The 16,555-nt window shown below is 45.1% G+C and overlaps 3 protein-coding genes across 6 annotated transcripts in view; all 3 read left to right on the top strand.

Moving 5' to 3' along the window:
- Positions 1 to 329: 329 nt before the first annotated feature.
- Positions 330 to 4,724, top strand: RPP14 (ribonuclease P/MRP subunit p14). Of its 2 annotated transcripts, none has more exons than XM_075287649.1 (6): positions 330 to 402; positions 1,871 to 1,976; positions 2,054 to 2,138; positions 2,947 to 3,023; positions 3,885 to 3,963; positions 4,638 to 4,724. In XM_075287649.1, the coding sequence occupies exons 2-6, from the start codon at positions 1,885 to 1,887 to the stop codon at positions 4,692 to 4,694; spliced, it is 390 nt and encodes a 129-aa protein (XP_075143750.1). In that variant the 5' UTR covers positions 330 to 402; positions 1,871 to 1,884; the 3' UTR covers positions 4,695 to 4,724. The 2 variants fall into 2 exon arrangements, with proteins under 2 accessions (XP_075143750.1, XP_075143752.1); XM_075287651.1 differs by having other exon boundaries at positions 381 to 393.
- On the top strand, positions 4,707 to 5,623 carry HTD2 (hydroxyacyl-thioester dehydratase type 2). Its single transcript, XM_075287648.1, has one exon. The coding sequence runs from the start codon at positions 4,707 to 4,709 to the stop codon at positions 5,193 to 5,195; it is 489 nt and encodes a 162-aa protein (XP_075143749.1). The 3' UTR covers positions 5,196 to 5,623.
- A 3,866-nt stretch (positions 5,624 to 9,489) lies between these two features.
- Positions 9,490 to 16,555, top strand: part of PXK (PX domain containing serine/threonine kinase like) — a 47,060-nt gene continuing 39,994 nt past the window's right edge. For all 3 annotated transcript variants that reach the window (XM_075287911.1, XM_075287912.1, XM_075287913.1), the window contains exon 1: positions 9,490 to 9,633. In XM_075287911.1, coding sequence (XP_075144012.1) covers positions 9,532 to 9,633 — 102 coding nt within the window. In that variant the 5' untranslated portion in view covers positions 9,490 to 9,531. The remainder of the gene's footprint in view (positions 9,634 to 16,555) is intronic.

Here is a 16,555-nt window from a genome sequence, read left to right as displayed (position 1 = left end):
AGAACTGCTCTGCTCGTCCTCACTACAGATTCACTTTTCCAAAACATCTGCGTGCACTTACTAGACATGTCCACTAGAGTGCAGTATAGCACCTTCAGTCTTTTGCTGCTGTACTTTAGGAACCTTAGATACCAGGCTATCGTTTCCGAGGGCAGAACTACACAGCACACACGTAGAGGAGAAGTATCTGCGGACTATGGTGTCTCCACTGTGTGCGCCATTTTTCCTGTGCCTAATAATAGCTTGTCTTTGAGTTTTGGTCTTCTTAAAAACGGCTGCCTGCCTCACCTACGGCATAATACTTTCTGTATCGCCCATGCTCGTCTTCTAGGGAGCACAGTAGTACATGAGGATACAGAGGCAGGTGTGTGGGCTTGTCCCGGGAATATGCTGGTACATGTGGTAGGTGTGGAGGTGTACATGTGGGGAAGGGGCTGGGTATTACTCGTGGCTTGTGGCAGATTTACAGGTTACAGAAAGTACTTAAAATGTTTGGTTTTTAATGAACCTGTTGCACGCCTGAGGTGTTTCTGGTGCCTGACTGCTTGGACCCCCCTAGAGCCTGAGAATATGGGTCCACTTGTGTGACTGGAGGACTAGTGTGTGCGCTTGTATGACCGCTGCTCCATTTACCTCAGTGGGACTGACAGATATCCGAGCAGTCCCATAGAAATAAATGAAGTAGTAGCCATATATATATATATATATATATATATATATATATATATATATATGCTACTGCGCCAGTCACACAGGACTCCTGGACGGATCCCCGATCTTGTGAACAATGAGAGGCCCAAGGGTCAGACACCTGTGAAAATCCCTTTAAAGGGGTTGTCTCAAAAGCATAACCTCTAACCATACAGACATATAGAGGGGGATTTGCCTCTTGGGACCCCTCACTTTATGCATCAGAACCAACGGCTGTGTTGTTTGACCTGTTGTGTCTGTTCATTACATGGCCATCCATTCCATGAACAACATTGTCTATCACCTCTCCTGGACTCTGGCGCTGTTCTTCATCTTCTTCTGGACTCCTGAATAACATCAGCGACCACTGAGTCCTGTGACTGGACCTCAGCGATACGTGGCGTTGTGATGCATAGATGTAAGCGTGACCGATGTCATCACACTTGTGTCTTTGTGTCACAGTGTTATTCTGGAGTCTGTAAAAAGATGAAGAATCAAGCTTGATGATGTCGGTCACGATGCATGATGACACATTCACACAACCTGTGATTGGCCTCAGCGGTCCCTGATGTTATTCAGGAGTCTGGAACAAGACAGAGCCCAAGAGAGGTACCTAAATTTATGTCTTATGTTTGCTCATCTCCCATGGGACTGAACAGACCCCAGAGTATAACAGCAGTTCAGATTTGGACATACTAGCAAATAATGTAATAACTGAACCAAAATAACCAAACATAACGTTGATTATTTGGATTGACAGTTGGTTTTGCTTATTTTGATTAATTGCCCAGCCCTACACTAAAGTCATTGGCAACAGACACAGATTGAGGGGCCTCCTTCTTTGTCCCTTTCTCTATGTCCATTGCTGCCATCTTATGATGGATGACAGAAACAGACATTAATAACAGTAGCGTGAATGTACCTATAGAGATAGTCCTATACAATCACGCTACATTTACAGGGGTTGTCCAGGCAAGGAGCATTCAGTGCTTTAACAGCAAATTGTGTAATGGATCCATTACAAAATTTGCGCTACAGGTCAGTTTTCAATGAGATCTTCCACAATTACTTTAGCTGATACTGAACATTGCTGTTACCCGGATCCAAATTTACATGAAAAATTTGCAGCTAGTGCTCAACGTATTCTTTAACCCTTAATATCACTTCTTTTTTTTTTAAGCTGATGGTGTAAACATGAAACAGAGACCGAAGCCTGCAGAACCCACCTCATACGAGAGGATCGTACTGAAGAACTTCTCTGAGTATCATTACCTGAAGATTCAGTTGTGAGTACCTGGCCTGTATCCTGCTGCACTGAATTACATGGCACACTGCAGACATCTGATAAATTGTTTATCTGCAGGGTATTTCAGCACAAGACCATCCAGATCTCTGCAGCTCAGTTCAAGTCACTTATTCTCTCAGCGCTGAAGGAATTGCACGGAGAGGTAATCGATAATAAAAAGTCATTTATTTACTGTCACAGTAGAGAAATCCAGCCGTTATAGTGACTTACATCTACAGCATGTGACAGCAATCTAGGACCAGTGAGTGTAAAGGGCTTGTCCTAGAATAACCAGTTATCATCTATCCACAGAATAGGTGATAAGAGTCTGCTTGCTGGGTGCCTACCGATCACAAGAAGTCCTATGTTACATGTCTGAGTGGAGCAATAGACGAGCATGTGTGCTGCCGCTCAATTCACAGTCTATTGGACTGGTGAAGATAGCGGAGCGATGTGGGGATCTCCAGCAGCCTCATACAGCTCATAGACTTGGCTGACATTCAATTGGGGGACACAGGACCCTCATTCTCATGATCTCCCCCTAGAAATCAGACAGTTCTCACCTACCATGTGGTCAGGACATATGTTGTTATTGTGAAACAATCCCAGATTTCCGCCAAATGACGCATACAAATGTCACTCTGAACACCCACTGATAATCCCTGTATGATATGGTTATTGAAGTTGTAAGCAATGGCATATCTACCATGTTGGTAAAGGGGGAGAGGGCTTGGTTCAAGTCCACCATTTTCCTTCTGTTCATTGCACATTGTAAACGTTCTCTCCAGACGTCTTATTACATGAGCATAAAGAAAGCAATGGCAGGTGTGTGTGTGTGTGTGTGTGTGTATATATATATATGTGTGTGTGTTTATATTGGAGTCTCGATTTGTTATTTTTGCTCCCTCTATGATTACTCGACACACAGATGAAGTTGAAAGTTTGTAAAGAGTTCTTGTGTTTGTTTCCAGGTGGGAGCTTCCATCCCATTGGACCTGCTAAAATACGACAAGAACACTTTGTGCGCCATACTGAGAATCCAGAGCAGGTACAGTTGTAGTAAAATAAATAAATAATCGGTCTAAAGCTGGCCTTACACATTCAATGGCTGTCAGGAAAATGCTTGTTCAGTCAATAAATATCTTATCCAATGCCCTGATATGCCTGGAACTTGGCTTTGAAGGAGAAAGTAGCTGATAGACACTTGTGGCTGTGGCTTATCTTCCTGAGAACAAATATTCCTAATATTACGGAGCCTTCACACGGAGTTACGCTCTGCTCATTCTGAATGTAAAACTCGTTCAGAAGAAGCGCGTAAAAACCAGCTCCCATTGATTTCTATTAGTGCCGGCACCCTCTTTATTGGTTACGCTATGTTCACATTACACCTGCATCTGGATTACTGTTCAGGTCCGTTGGAGGACTATAAAAATGGACACAATTGGTGCCTGAGGGGCCCATTAACTATAAATGGGTCCTGCGGGTGTCCCTTTTTTTTTTTTTTTTTTTTTTTTTTTTTTTAAATTTTTTAAATGAAATTGGAAGATGAAACGTTGGGCTTGCAGGACTTTGTTGTCTGTCAATTTCCAATGGACGCTCTAAACTAAATCTCAACGTAGGTGTAATCCCAGCCTTATTTATTCAGTGCTGTATATACAGGCATGGCTGTGTCTGGTAGTATAGCTGTACCCATTGAAGTGAAGGGGGGCCTTATCTGAGTAGTTGTGCCACAACACATTCTGGCTCTCATTCTTCTGATTGTGGGGGGGAGATAGGACATTATTTTAAAGTTATGGAAAATCCCTTTAATGTTGAAGATGACTCATGTTGTGCCTCTTTGTCTATATAAGACTGAATATCCAGATGTGGATTTATTCAGTAAAGTACAGGATCTCCTCTTCTGTTACAGTGGCCTCGTGAAGCTGTGGACCTCTCTGACCTTGCTGAGACAATACCAAGGCCTCCCGTGTTGCATTCGTGTCATTCAGGTAAATTTGCAGACTCTGGTCTCCTTACCCCTACTAGTTAACATGACCGTTTCAAAGCTCTGGACTGTCCTGTTTCTGTTGTCATATTATTTAGAGAAGGTTCTCGTTTGCTTGTTATACACTAAACTATGCGTCTGTATTACAAGTAAATAATCTCTCCATAGTATCTTGAATTGGAAAGTCGATACCTTAGTAGACAATATTGGAAGTTGTGTAACGCTGGAATCTGCCAGCCTTGTAACTTGTCCAACAAGAAGCTTAAAGGGCTAGGCATTTTTTAACGGCCTAGTTTTTCTAGGATATGCCATCACATAAAGGGGTTTTCCTGGTGTTTTAAGTATCTGATCGTCGTGGGGTCCCAAGGCACACCATCCCCATTGACCAGCTGTGCTCATTCAAAGAAACAGGAGCTGATCTCCAGTAACCTGGCACCTTCTTTACTCACTGGATGGAGCAGTCTGCTTCTAGCTCTGTCCACTGTATAGTTTCGGCTTCTGACAGAAGCTGAAAACAAGTGGGTGTCAGATCTCCACCATCCAAATGGGCCATCTCTTTATAAAATGGAAGTACTCCTTTATATTAGCTAAAGACTAACACTGACCACAACCAATATCTATAGAGGCTGCTACATACATGTACACATACATCAATCTTCTATGTTTCTTTTCCTGCAGACCTCCCCTTTCCTGTTGGCATTGGCTGGTAACAGCAGAGAACTAGTATTGGACTAGATATTTCTAAGGATGTTCCATCACGTGGTCACCCATGGAAGAGCATTTGGAGTCTCATCCAAATTATCTTTGAGTTGCTTCAGTAAAGTTATACGGCGACTGTCACATTTGCAGGTTGGCCAAAGCGCTGAGATCTCCAGGATCTTCACTCAGGATGATGTCAAGCTCTTCTCTGAACTGACTGGTGACACTAATCCACTGCATCTAGATGAGGCCTTTGCTAAAAGCACCAGGTTTGGAAAACCTGTTGTACATGGGGTACTCCTGAACGGCCTGATATCTGCAGTGTTGGGTACGAAGCTGCCTGGGGATGGTTGTGTGCTGCTTTCCCAGGACATTCGCTTCCCTGCACCTCTGCATACGGGAGAAGAGGTGGTAGCTAGAGCAGAAGTGAAGGCTTTGAAGAGATCATTGGCCTTCATTAATGTATCCTGTATTACCACTGTAAGTGGCCAAACCGTCATGGAAGGGACTGTCAAAGTGCTAATTCCTGGAGACTGAAAGGAAAAAAGTTGCCCAGTTATTCCTGCTGACTTCCCCTTTTACATTCATGCTTACTTGATCAAGTGTGCATGTCTTCTGAAACGGAAGTAAGCAACTCATCACTTATATACAGGTGGTAAGTGCCTGATCAGTGAGTGTCTGTCAACTGGAACTCCGCTCATTACAAGGACGGAAGTCTCAGGTTCCCTGTTTGAAGGGAGCAGTGGCTTAGAATTTGCACTGCTGCTTCATTCAGTCTTCCTGGGACTGTCTGAGGCCGCAGAGTGCTGTCTTCAGCAGTCCTATGGACTATGACCGCTGTTCCATTCAGACATGCTCATGGTGGTCCTACCCATCAGTCACTTATACAGATTCCTGCTGCTCAGCAGCATTCATTTACAGGCACAGTTAAAGCTTTGACTATTGTTATTCTTTTCATTTATGTACAGATGGGTATAAGAGTAATAATAAAAACAAAAACTATGACAAAAAAAACCTTATGTCATCTTCTATGAATGCACAATGTATCAGTACAATATCAAGATTTGACAAGACATTCACTGGTTCTGGAAGGACCTAGACTGGAATCAGTAAGTGTTAGGCGAGCTTTGGGAGATTCGCTCAGCGCTTTAGTTCAGACCAAACACATCCGAGCCAGAACTGCTATTGTTATTTTCAGCAAGGCCCGAAGAGAACTGTGAGTCACTCTCCAGCCCAGGAGAGGGGAGTAAAACTGTATATATATATATATATATATATATATATATATATATATATATATGTTTGATCACTTTCCCTGGGACCTTGGCGTATTATACTCTAGGCTCCGAAGAGACCACAGTATACCATAGCAGTTCTGGTTTGGCCATTTTTTGGTCTGAACGAAACTGCAGGTGGAACATCGTGAACATTGTAGTAACTGACCTGAAATAACCAACATACACAAAATCACTTGGTTATCTGGGTTGACTTTTGATTGTCCTGCCCTAGTGCGTGCCTGGCCATCATGGACCCACTGCTCCCAACATTACTAACAGGTAGGTCAGAACAGCCTGGATGATGGGTAATAATAAAGATGACCATCCTGTCTCTCTCAGCCTAATAATATGACCCCTCTCAAGGTCTGTCAACTGGGAAAAATGTCTTCGATAGTGTCATAGAGGCATGTGTAGCAGTTAGCGATCTCTCACCTAAATGTACACTACCCAAACGTAGTCTCGCTTTTTTTTTTTTTTTTTAAATAGGGCAGTGGGGGCAGAACGTTTACACCCAGTGTCTAATCAAATCACATCCATAGTCCTTTACATTTCTTCCAGAGGCAGAACTATGAGTTTTCTGACTTTTTTTTTTTTTTCTTGGTCAATGAGTGTCTGCTAAAGGGGCATTCCAGTTACAACAAGGTACCACCTGTTTTTAGGAAGGAGGAGTAACTTGCTGATTCCTGGAAGTCCAAACACTGGGACCCTCCGCTTATCTCGATAATGGGGGTCTGGCAGTAATAGGGCCCATTCCCACGATGTAATGCGGCGGTTATTCTGGCCAGTAAACACATGTCAGAGTGAGGGTTTCAAAACAGAATCCTATTGACTTCAATGGATTCCGTTTAACGAGTGTAACACATTGAAATCAATGGGTTAAAAAGCCTCCATTGATTTCAATGTGTAGCGCGCGTAAGTCGGAACCCATTGAAGTCAATGGGATTCTGTTTTGAAGGGCTCACTCTGACACGTGTTTTCATTCTGATCATAAAAACACGTTCAGAATGAGCTCTTAAAAATCAGCTCCCATTGACTTGAATGGGAGCCAGCATACATGCGCTCCCCATTGAAATCAATGGGAGGCTTTTTTCCCCTATTGCTTTCAATGTATTACGTGCGTAATACAAAGCAGTAGGGAAAAAAGCCTCCCATTGATTTCAATGGGGAGCGCATGTATTCTGGCTCCCATTCAAGTCAATGGGAGCTGCTTTTTAAGCGCTCATTCTGAACGTGATTTTATGATCAGAATGAGCGGGGCGTAACTCCGTCTGAAGGCTCCCTAATATATTATGGAAGTAGACACACATAAGCTGAGAAGAGATGATATACTAGGAGTCCATAACAGCTAAGGGAAGGAAGGGAGGCTTCAGGATCATTTAGTTCTCTGTGCGGAGTGATCTTCGCTTGGTCTTATGTAGATTATACAGCCTGATCGTGGTTGGAAGGAAGGACTTGCGATAGCGCTCCTTCTCACACTTGGGGTGAAGCAGACGGTCACTTACAGTGCTGCCCAGTGCTATCACAGTCTCATACATGGGGTGGGATTGGTTCTCACACATGGCGGTCACCATGGACAGTATCCTTCTGTCACCCACCACCTGTACTGGGTCCAGGGGGCTCCCCAGGTCAGAGCTGGCCCTTCTGATCAACCTGTCAAGTCTATTTCTGTCCCTGGTTGATATACTGCTCCCCCAGCAGGCCACACCGAAAAAGACGGCTGAAGCAACCACAGAGTTGAAAAAGGCCCTAAGAAGTGGCCCCTGGACTCCGAAGGCCCTCAGCCTCCTGAGCAGGTAGAGTCTGCTGTGGCCCTTTCTGCACAGCGCCTCCAGGTGATCAGTCTAGGTGATGTTATATAATTACAATAGTAAAAATACAATAAAATATCTGCAAATCTTTGCGATTTCAGAGGCCCTGACACAAGGCATGGCTAAATTTATGAGGAGACTCCGGCTTAGATCGCCAGAATGGAGAGTTACACCAGTTGGGGACTGACAAACATTTTCTGTATAACAGACACCAAAAAACTGGCAGGAGTCATAATAAATTCGTCTTGGAGATGCCTTGGCCTGCCCCACTCTGGCCTGTAGAAAGTGGCACAGAACAGGGGATGTGTGCATCTTTTGCACAAGGCCTCCCCTTAGATGAGACACATTTACACCCCTCTGGTATAGAGGGATTGATAAATCCCCCCCTCCATGTGCATTTGTTTGACTAGGACAAGTAGAAAATGACTAAAAATGTCTTTGTCAGTTAGACCCCAAATTCTTGTGGTATTAAGGGGTTAAGCTAACCTACTGTGCAGGGTGGCCTGATCTCTGAAGAATGGGATGATTCTTATCAATGCCTTGATGTGTCCAAGTAAACAAAGCCCTGGTCAGATTGTGGAAGGGGTTGCCACAAACAGACTGGGTTTGTGAATAATTCCAAAAAAAGTTCTTGTTCTACCGAATCTGAAATTTTTGGGCTTCTTTTCACTTGAATGCAGCCAAATGGAGGCCTGCTGTTTTAGGGGGCAGGGTACATCTAGTCTAAGCCTTGGGTCACCTCTGTGCCGGAATCTGGAGACTCTGTGGCAGTGAACGCTGAAAATCGTCAGCTGGAAAAGTGCTGCTTTTTTGTCCATTGATTTCAGTTTAAAACAACAGACCCCAATGTAGTGAATGGGGTCTTCCAATCATGGTTGGCGTCCTCTGTTTTAGCGGTCATGTGATGGACCAGAACAACAGCCACCCTGGCACAGCTGTGCACCTAGGCTCCACGTGGTGAAACGCGGTATGCATTTTTTTTTCTTCCCCTATTAAAAATATAGAAGAAATTCTAGCATTGTGGTGGTCTTCAGCTCCTGGGTCACTGCTGAGACCTGTGATTGGTCCTCGGTGATCATTGGAGGGGCACGGACATGATCCCGCTTTGGCGCTACCGCGTGCACATATAATGATAATGTACATTCCCTATTTTCATTCCTTTTAGTACATTCCTTCAGAACACCCCCCAGTTCTTGTGATCAGACACAACCATCAGTAAGTTATTCCCATCCTCCGAATATGGGGGTCTTTTTTTTTTTACCGGAATTCCCCTTTAACTTCATGGATTGACTTTTACAGGTGGATTTTGTTTTCTGGTGCATGGGAGCAGGGCACAGACCCTGATCAAATACTGAACATGTGAATAGGATCTGTACATGCACCCTTGCTTGCATTTCACTAGTGCCAGGGGTTCAGGCTCTAGTTACAGTCCAGCTGTTGTGAAACTACAACTCCCAGCATGCACAAATTCTTATAAATAATTCAATCTGTGTTGGCATTTACCCTGCAAGGGGCATAGGACAAGTGCCCTGCTGGTATAGGGGGATAAAGCTCCTCCGTCTGCACCTCAGTAGTCGGCACCTCTGCAGTCACACACACTTCCTATATGACCCCGCTGTCACAGGTTCTCCTCTTATCCACGCCCCCTCCCTGTCAGCCCCGCCCCTCCGACTCGCAGTTCCACCTTACACCCGCCCAGTTTGTCTCGGCCGCTCCGCCCATCCTATAGGCCCCGCCCCTCGGCTCTGCCGGGCCTGCGCTCAGTAGTGTCTGCTCGGAGCTGCCGGGATGGCGTTCATGGAGAAACCGGCGAGCAACAAGCTCTTCCTGGATGACACAGTGCCGCTCACCGCCGTCATAGAGGCCAGCCAGAGCCTGCAGTCCCACACGGTGAGTGTATACAGTGTGGTGTGGATACTGACAGAGAAGCCGCCGGTACCGCACGGCTGTGTGTTATATACATCATGTGTCATCACGTCCTGTGTGTATACTGTGTGTGTGTGTGTGTGTACAGGGGCTTATAGGATGTAGCATGTGTATGTGCTGTCTATTGTACATGTGACCTGGGCTGATGGATACTTGTGATGTCATATGTGACAGTATAGAGGAAGTGTCACCAGGTCCTGCTATACTGTACTATATTATACTATACTGTGCTATACTATACTGTGCTATACTGGTGTAGTGCTGTGCTGTACTGTACTGTGCTATACTATACTGGTTCAGTACTGTGCTATACTGTACTGTGCTATACTATATTATACTATACTGTGCTATACTATACTGTGCTATACTGGTGCAGTACTGTGCTATACACTGTACTATACTAGATTGTACTATACTATACTGTACTGTGCTATACTGTACTGTGCTATACTATACTGGTGCAGTACTGTGCTATACTATACTGTGCTATACTATACTGTGCTATACTGGTGTAGTACTGTGCTGTACTGTACTGTGCTATACTATACTGGTTCAGTACTGTGCTATACGGTACTATACTGTACTGTAGTGTGCTATACTATATTATACTATACTGTGCTATACTGGTGCAGTACTGTGCTATACACTGTACTATACTATACTGTGCTGTACTGTGCTATACTGTACTATACTATACTGTACTGTGCTATACTGTACTGTGCTATACTGTACTGTGCTATACTATACTGTGCTATACTGTACTGTGCTATACTATACTGGTGCAGTACTGTGGTATACTGTACTGTGCTATACTATACTGGTTCAGTACTGTGCTATACTGTACTATACTATACTGTACTGTGCTATACTATACTGTGCTATACTGTACTGTACTATACTGGTGCAGTACTGTGCTATACTATACTGTGCTATACTATACTGGTGCAGTACTGTGGTATACTGTACTGTGCTATACTATACTGGTTCAGTACTGTGCTATACTGTACTGTAGTGTGCTATACTATATTATACTATACTGTGCTATACTGGTGCAGTACTGTGCTATACACTGTACTATACTAGACTGTACTATACTATACTGTGCTGTACTGTGCTATACTGTACTATACTATGCTGTACTGTACTGTGCTATACTGGTGCAGTACTGTGCTATACTATACTGTGCTATACTATACTGGTGCAGTACTGTGCTATACTATACTGTGCTATACTGTACTGTGCTATACTATACTGGTTCAGTACTGTGCTATACTGTGCTATACTGTACTGTAGTGTGCTATATTGTACTGTGCTATACTATACTGGTTCAGTACTGTGCTATACTATACTGGTTCAGTACTGTGCTATACTGTGCTATACTGTACTGTAGTGTGCTATATTGTACTGTGCTATACTATACTGGTTCAGTACTGTGCTATACTGTACTATACTGTACTGTAGTGTGCTATACTGTACTGTGCTATACTATACTGGTGCAGTACTGGAGACTGGTCTGAGGCTGCTCTAATGGTTTATAGTAGTCCTGTACAGTGTGAGGTATGTAACTTATATCAGTTGGATATATGTATGTGTTTATGTATACATGTGTATCTATATACTGTATATATTTACATATACACACAGAAAAACCTGTAATGGGGCACTTACCTACCGTATATTTTATGTGACAGAGCGACTTTTGGGTCCCCTTCAGTGTCCAGGGTATAGTAGCAAGCTATAGATATATGTGTATACTCCTGGTTTATACATGATACTGGTCTGTTGGAATTGACAATCTACAGCATTGATGGGGCACAGAAATGTCATCACATCGGTGCTGATGTCCCCGTACAGTTACAATATAAGGCTACATTCACATCTGGGTGCAGAGTCCGTCCGAAATCAAACCTGAAAAAGTCCTGCAAGCTAGGAGAAAACAATGGCTACCTGACGACCCCATTATAGTACGCGAGGTCCCTCACGAGCTGTTGTTGACTGTCTTTACTGTTTAAACCATCCAGTCCACAATAAATGCAGGTGTGAACATTGGCTTAACTGTTTCAGGGACAACTATTGTAAGCTGAGACCATAACTGTATGGAAAACTAGTAACTGATTCAGGCGACTCCAAAATGTCACTGAAAAAAAATTAGGATTGAAGAAAAACCATCAGATAACAATGAGATATAGCAAATCCTTCCAGAAGTGCTGGACACTATAGTGGTGACGGGGTCCTGGAAAGTATATGCAGTGCACCCAAAAACATGGAGCTGCTCTCACTGTCCTGGAGCCGGTCATCCGGACGCAGGTACAGAATATGTACTACTGTGATATACTATAGGAAGGCGCAACTAGGCAAGCCACTCAGTGCATGCACTTCACTACACGGGTTCAGTGAAATGACCGCACTCCAGGGGCTGGATGACATCATTTTTCCTGATGTCCATCTGTTTTACTCCCTCACCATTGGTCCTTGCAGAGGTAGAGATAAGACTATTGCACTGTATACTATCGGCCAACAAGGTTTGGGTGCCATGATGGGGTTTCTCTTCCACTGCAGAAAGCATCCTGTTCGGGTATCCGGTTGTCCTGTAAGTGACCACCATTCAGCTGATCAGATTTTGGACAAGTCCATGTCATATTCTAGTACTGCGTTGGCTCAAGTGCTTTTTTTTTTTTTTTTTGGATTGGAATACGACAAATGAGGTCTACAGCGAGCTGACGTGATCCGGCAAGTTGAGTTTTTTTTACATCTGTCTTGCATGGTGCAGTGTGACTGCATTCATCATCCACTGAGATTTCATAGTCAAACATCCGTGCTGTGTAGACCTTGATGCAGATACTTAATGTGCCCTATTATGTTTTATAAAAAAAAATTAAAATTGACAACCAAAGTTAACACCTACTCATTCATGGCGCCAAACCTGTCTCTGGCGACATCATTCTGCTCCACTGTCTTTCCAAGGAGAGGTATTGTCTTTGTAGGGACGTAGGGAAATTAAAATGCAAATTCCCCGGTACGACGGCCAACGTAAATAAATACCGCTCAGTACAGAGGAGCTGTGTATGTTGGCACTGTAAAATTACAGAGTATGAATTACGAAACCGTGTGTACGCAACAACACAGCACAAGATCAATAGTAAAGGGATCACATTCTGGTCTCAGTTACATGATGTTTTCTTCTCCAGTCATAGCTAAAGCTGCTAAAGTTCAGAATTCTGGTTCAGCTTACTTTTAGTCTAAGGCCCCACGTAGCGAAACGCATGTAATAAATGGTGCTGCAAAAAACACAGTGCAAACACTTTGCATTTTTACTGAGGTTCGTCTTCCTTTATTAAACCTATAGAGAAACCGTTTGCGTTTCCACAAGTAAAATTGACATGCTGCATTTTTTAAAAATACAGCTTTTTTTTTTTTTTTTTTTACAAATTTTCTGCAATGTGTGGATGTGATTAGAGAAAATCTCATTCACTTTGCTGGTACTGTAAACAAAGCATTTTCGCAACATGGGGTCGTTGCCTTAGGTTTAACTGGAGAAGAAAACATCATGTGACTCTTGAAGGAGTATTCCCATCCTAGACATTTATTGCATATCCACATAATCCTTTGGCACCCATTCCAGGGTTACCTCCAGGGTAGCAGTTATAGAAGCTGTTTTGGGATCCAGCAGCTATGGAAGATCAGTACCACTGAGATATACGGTACAGTCAGTGATCACTATAGGCAATGCAAAGGAAAGGGGAAAATTGAATGGGACGCCATCATCCAAACTATTACTATGGAGCCCCTTGGTGACTTCTGCTGTGTATATCCTCTCTTTTCTGCAGGATTAGTTTCTGCATTCTTCCAGTGCTATGATATTATAGTTTGCAGTGTCCCTGTGCCGTGTCATCCCTGTGGCCAGCGTCCCTATGCCATGACGTCTCTGTGGCCGTCGTCCCCATGCCATGACGTCTCTGTGGCCGGCATCCCGTGCCGTGACATCCCTGTGGCCGACGTCCCTATGCCATGACGTCTCTGTGGCCGATGTCCCGTGCCGTGACATCCCTGTGGCCGACGTCCCTATGCCATGACGTCTCTGTGGCCGACGTCTCTGTGCCGTGACATCCCAGTGGCCAGCGTCCCTATGCTGTGACGTCTCTTTGGCCGGCGTCCCTGTGCCATGACATCCCTGGAGTCGGCGTCCCCGTCCCGTGACATCCCTGTGGCCAGCATCCCTATGCCATGACGTCTCTGTGGCCGGCGTCCCTGTGCCATGACATCCCTGTGGCCAGCGTCCCTATGCCATGACGTCTCTGTGGCCGGCGTCCCTATGCCATGACATCCCTGTGGCCAACGTCCCTATGCCATGACGTCTCTGTGGCCAGCGTCCCTATGCCATGACGTCTCTGTGGCCGGCGTCCCTGTGCCATGACATCCCTGTGGCCAACGTCCCTATGCCATGACGTCTCTGTGGCCGGCGTCCCGTGCCATGACATCCCTGTGGCCAACGTCCCTATGCCATGATGTCTCTGTGGCCGGCGTCCCGTGCCGTGAAATCTCTGTGGCTGACGTCCCTATGCCATGACGTCTCTGTGGCCGGCGTCCCCGTCCCGTGACATCCCTGTGGCCAGCGTCCCTATGCCATGACATCCCTGTGGCCAGCGTCCCTATGCCATGACGTCTCTGTGGCCGGCGTCCCTGTGCCATGACATCCCTGTGCCATGACATCCCTGTTCCATGACATCCCTGTGGCCAACGTCCCTATGCCATGACGTCTCTGTGGCCGGCGTCCCGTGCCGTGAAATCTCTGTGGCTGACGTCCCTATGCCATGTCGTCTCTGTGGCCGGCGTCCCGTGCCATGACATCCCTGTGGCCGACGTCCCTATGCCATGACGTCTCTGTGGCCGACGTCCCTGTGCCGTGAAATCCATGTGGCCAGCGTCCCTATGCCGTGACGTCTCTGTGGCCGACGTCCCTGTGCCGTGAAATCCATGTGGCCAGCGTCCCTATGCCGTGATGTCTCTGTGGCCGGCATCCCTGTGCCATGACATCCCTGTGGCCGACGTCCCTATGCCGTGCCATCCCTGGAGTCGGCATCCCCGTGCCATCCCTGTGGCCGGTGTCCCCGTGCCGTGCCATCCCTGTGGCCGGCGTCCCTGTGCTTGAGTTAGGCCAAAATAATCAGACTCTCTTCTGTACTGTTCTTGTACATCTTAAGCACGGATTTCTCTAACCCCATTTTGTCTGTCAGTTGGAGAAGGATTGGAGAAGTGTCAGAGATTTACTATTTCTGTAACTCCCATAGCAGAGAGTAGAAAGCTCTCTATTCACCCCAACGTCAGGGCAGCAGACAGTGACTGTTCTTGGATCACCTTCTTAAGATAGGACCCGTACTTATTGCATTTCTTATTATGCCATTAGTGGGACTCATTTTTGCACCTTGTGGATGATGGGTCCCAGAGGTGGCTCTACAGGTTCTGCTGCTTCTAGTCATCTTGGGAATTACTTGCTGTAGCCATGACCTGTTTCAGTGAGGGATTGGCCAGATCATCCCCAGGACCTGGGCAGTAGTGCGGTCACCTTTACACTTTGCTGCATTTGCATATAGGTCGCACACCTAACTGGAGCAGCAGCTCTTGAGTCATGAAGGTACAAGACGGTATATTTAGGTGACAGGTTCGCTTCTAGGTTGGAAAGATAAAGTCTTAAGTAAATGTCACCTTGATTGTATCAGGTAGTCGGTGCCGCTGCTCAGACACCTCAGACACTCGCCTCTGTCCTACTGAGATCCCAGATTGTTTGTCCTATATACAGGGCTGTGTGTAGGCCAAACCACCGACTCTGACTTCTCTATTGTTCCATCACCTGACCCCCGACATAAATGGCTGACAACCATGGTCAGCCGGGGGCAGTAAAGACCCTCTAATTGATTAAAAAGCCAGTGATTGGATTCCTATGAAAGTAAATATGTAACAAACTATGTATCAAATTAGTTATACAGTATCAATAATCTCATAGTATATAACAATTGTATTTTATGGAAGGGGTTTCCAGGAATCTCAATAATTCAGGCGCAGTTAGCGCCATCTGTGAAATGGATTAAGATGTAGCGTGCAGAACACCAGTCTTGACAAATATCCCCAATGTGAGCCAGATCCAATTTTGGGTAAGGTTGGAGTCAAATAAAAGTTAGTTTGTCCAAGCTTAAATATATGATCAGTAGGGGGCTGACACCCAGCGCTGGACCGATCATCTGCAAGGAGCCGCTTCCAGATCCTGCCCTGAAAACTATAAGGTGCCATTGTCTTACGGCCAATGCCTTCAATGGAACCTGAGCCGAAGGTGGCCAACCTCTATACAGTGGATGGAGTTTTCTGCTTCCGACCCCATATTGCTTACAGGATGCGATTCCGTACAGATGATCGGTTTGGGTGCTGGATGTCGGCCCCCTACAATCAGGTATTTATTGCCTGAGGATAGGCCATAAAATATTAAGCCCGGACAACCCCTTTAAATTTTATCTGACTCCGACCTTACCCAAAATTGGATCCGACTCACATTGGAGAGAATTTATTGAGCCTGGTGTTCTGTACAGTCTTGATTCAGTCCACTGCTGGCACTGACACCCTAATAACTCCTGTACGTCAGAAACTGGTATGGAATTTGCCAGGGTGAGGTTTTTTTTATTAAAAAAATTGAGAATTGGGTGCGGAAAAAGGAAAGTGGCATATCTTTGGCGCAAAAAAAGTCCTATGCGCCAAAGATTTGTGACTGTTATTCTCACCTACCTCAGTTTTCTGGCATAGAGGGAATACTGAATTGCCCCCATTGGTTTCACATGTTGTCCCCGCATACTGCGGCCATATTAAACAGATTTTTTTGTGTTTGTTCATTTTTTTCCTT

Source organism: Leptodactylus fuscus, chromosome 9 (genome assembly GCF_031893055.1).
Source record: "Leptodactylus fuscus isolate aLepFus1 chromosome 9, aLepFus1.hap2, whole genome shotgun sequence".
NCBI classification, from domain to species: Eukaryota; Metazoa; Chordata; class Amphibia; order Anura; family Leptodactylidae; genus Leptodactylus; species Leptodactylus fuscus.
The sequence above is the reverse complement of the archived record's forward strand: the minus strand, read 5'-3'. Positions and strand labels throughout refer to the sequence as shown.

Bases quoted from the DNA above. Each gene is read 5' to 3' on its own strand.
- RPP14 (XM_075287649.1), top strand. From the start codon at position 1,885: ATGAAACAGAGACCGAAGCCTGCAGAACCCACCTCATACGAGAGGATC. The intron at 1,977-2,053 runs GTGAGTACCTGG...GTTTATCTGCAG, and splicing joins CATTACCTGAAGATTCAGTT to GGTATTTCAGCACAAGACCA. The intron at 3,964-4,637 runs GTAAATTTGCAG...CTTTTCCTGCAG, and splicing joins GTTGCATTCGTGTCATTCAG to ACCTCCCCTTTCCTGTTGGC.
- HTD2 (XM_075287648.1), top strand. From the start codon at position 4,707: ATGTTCCATCACGTGGTCACCCATGGAAGAGCATTTGGAGTCTCATCC.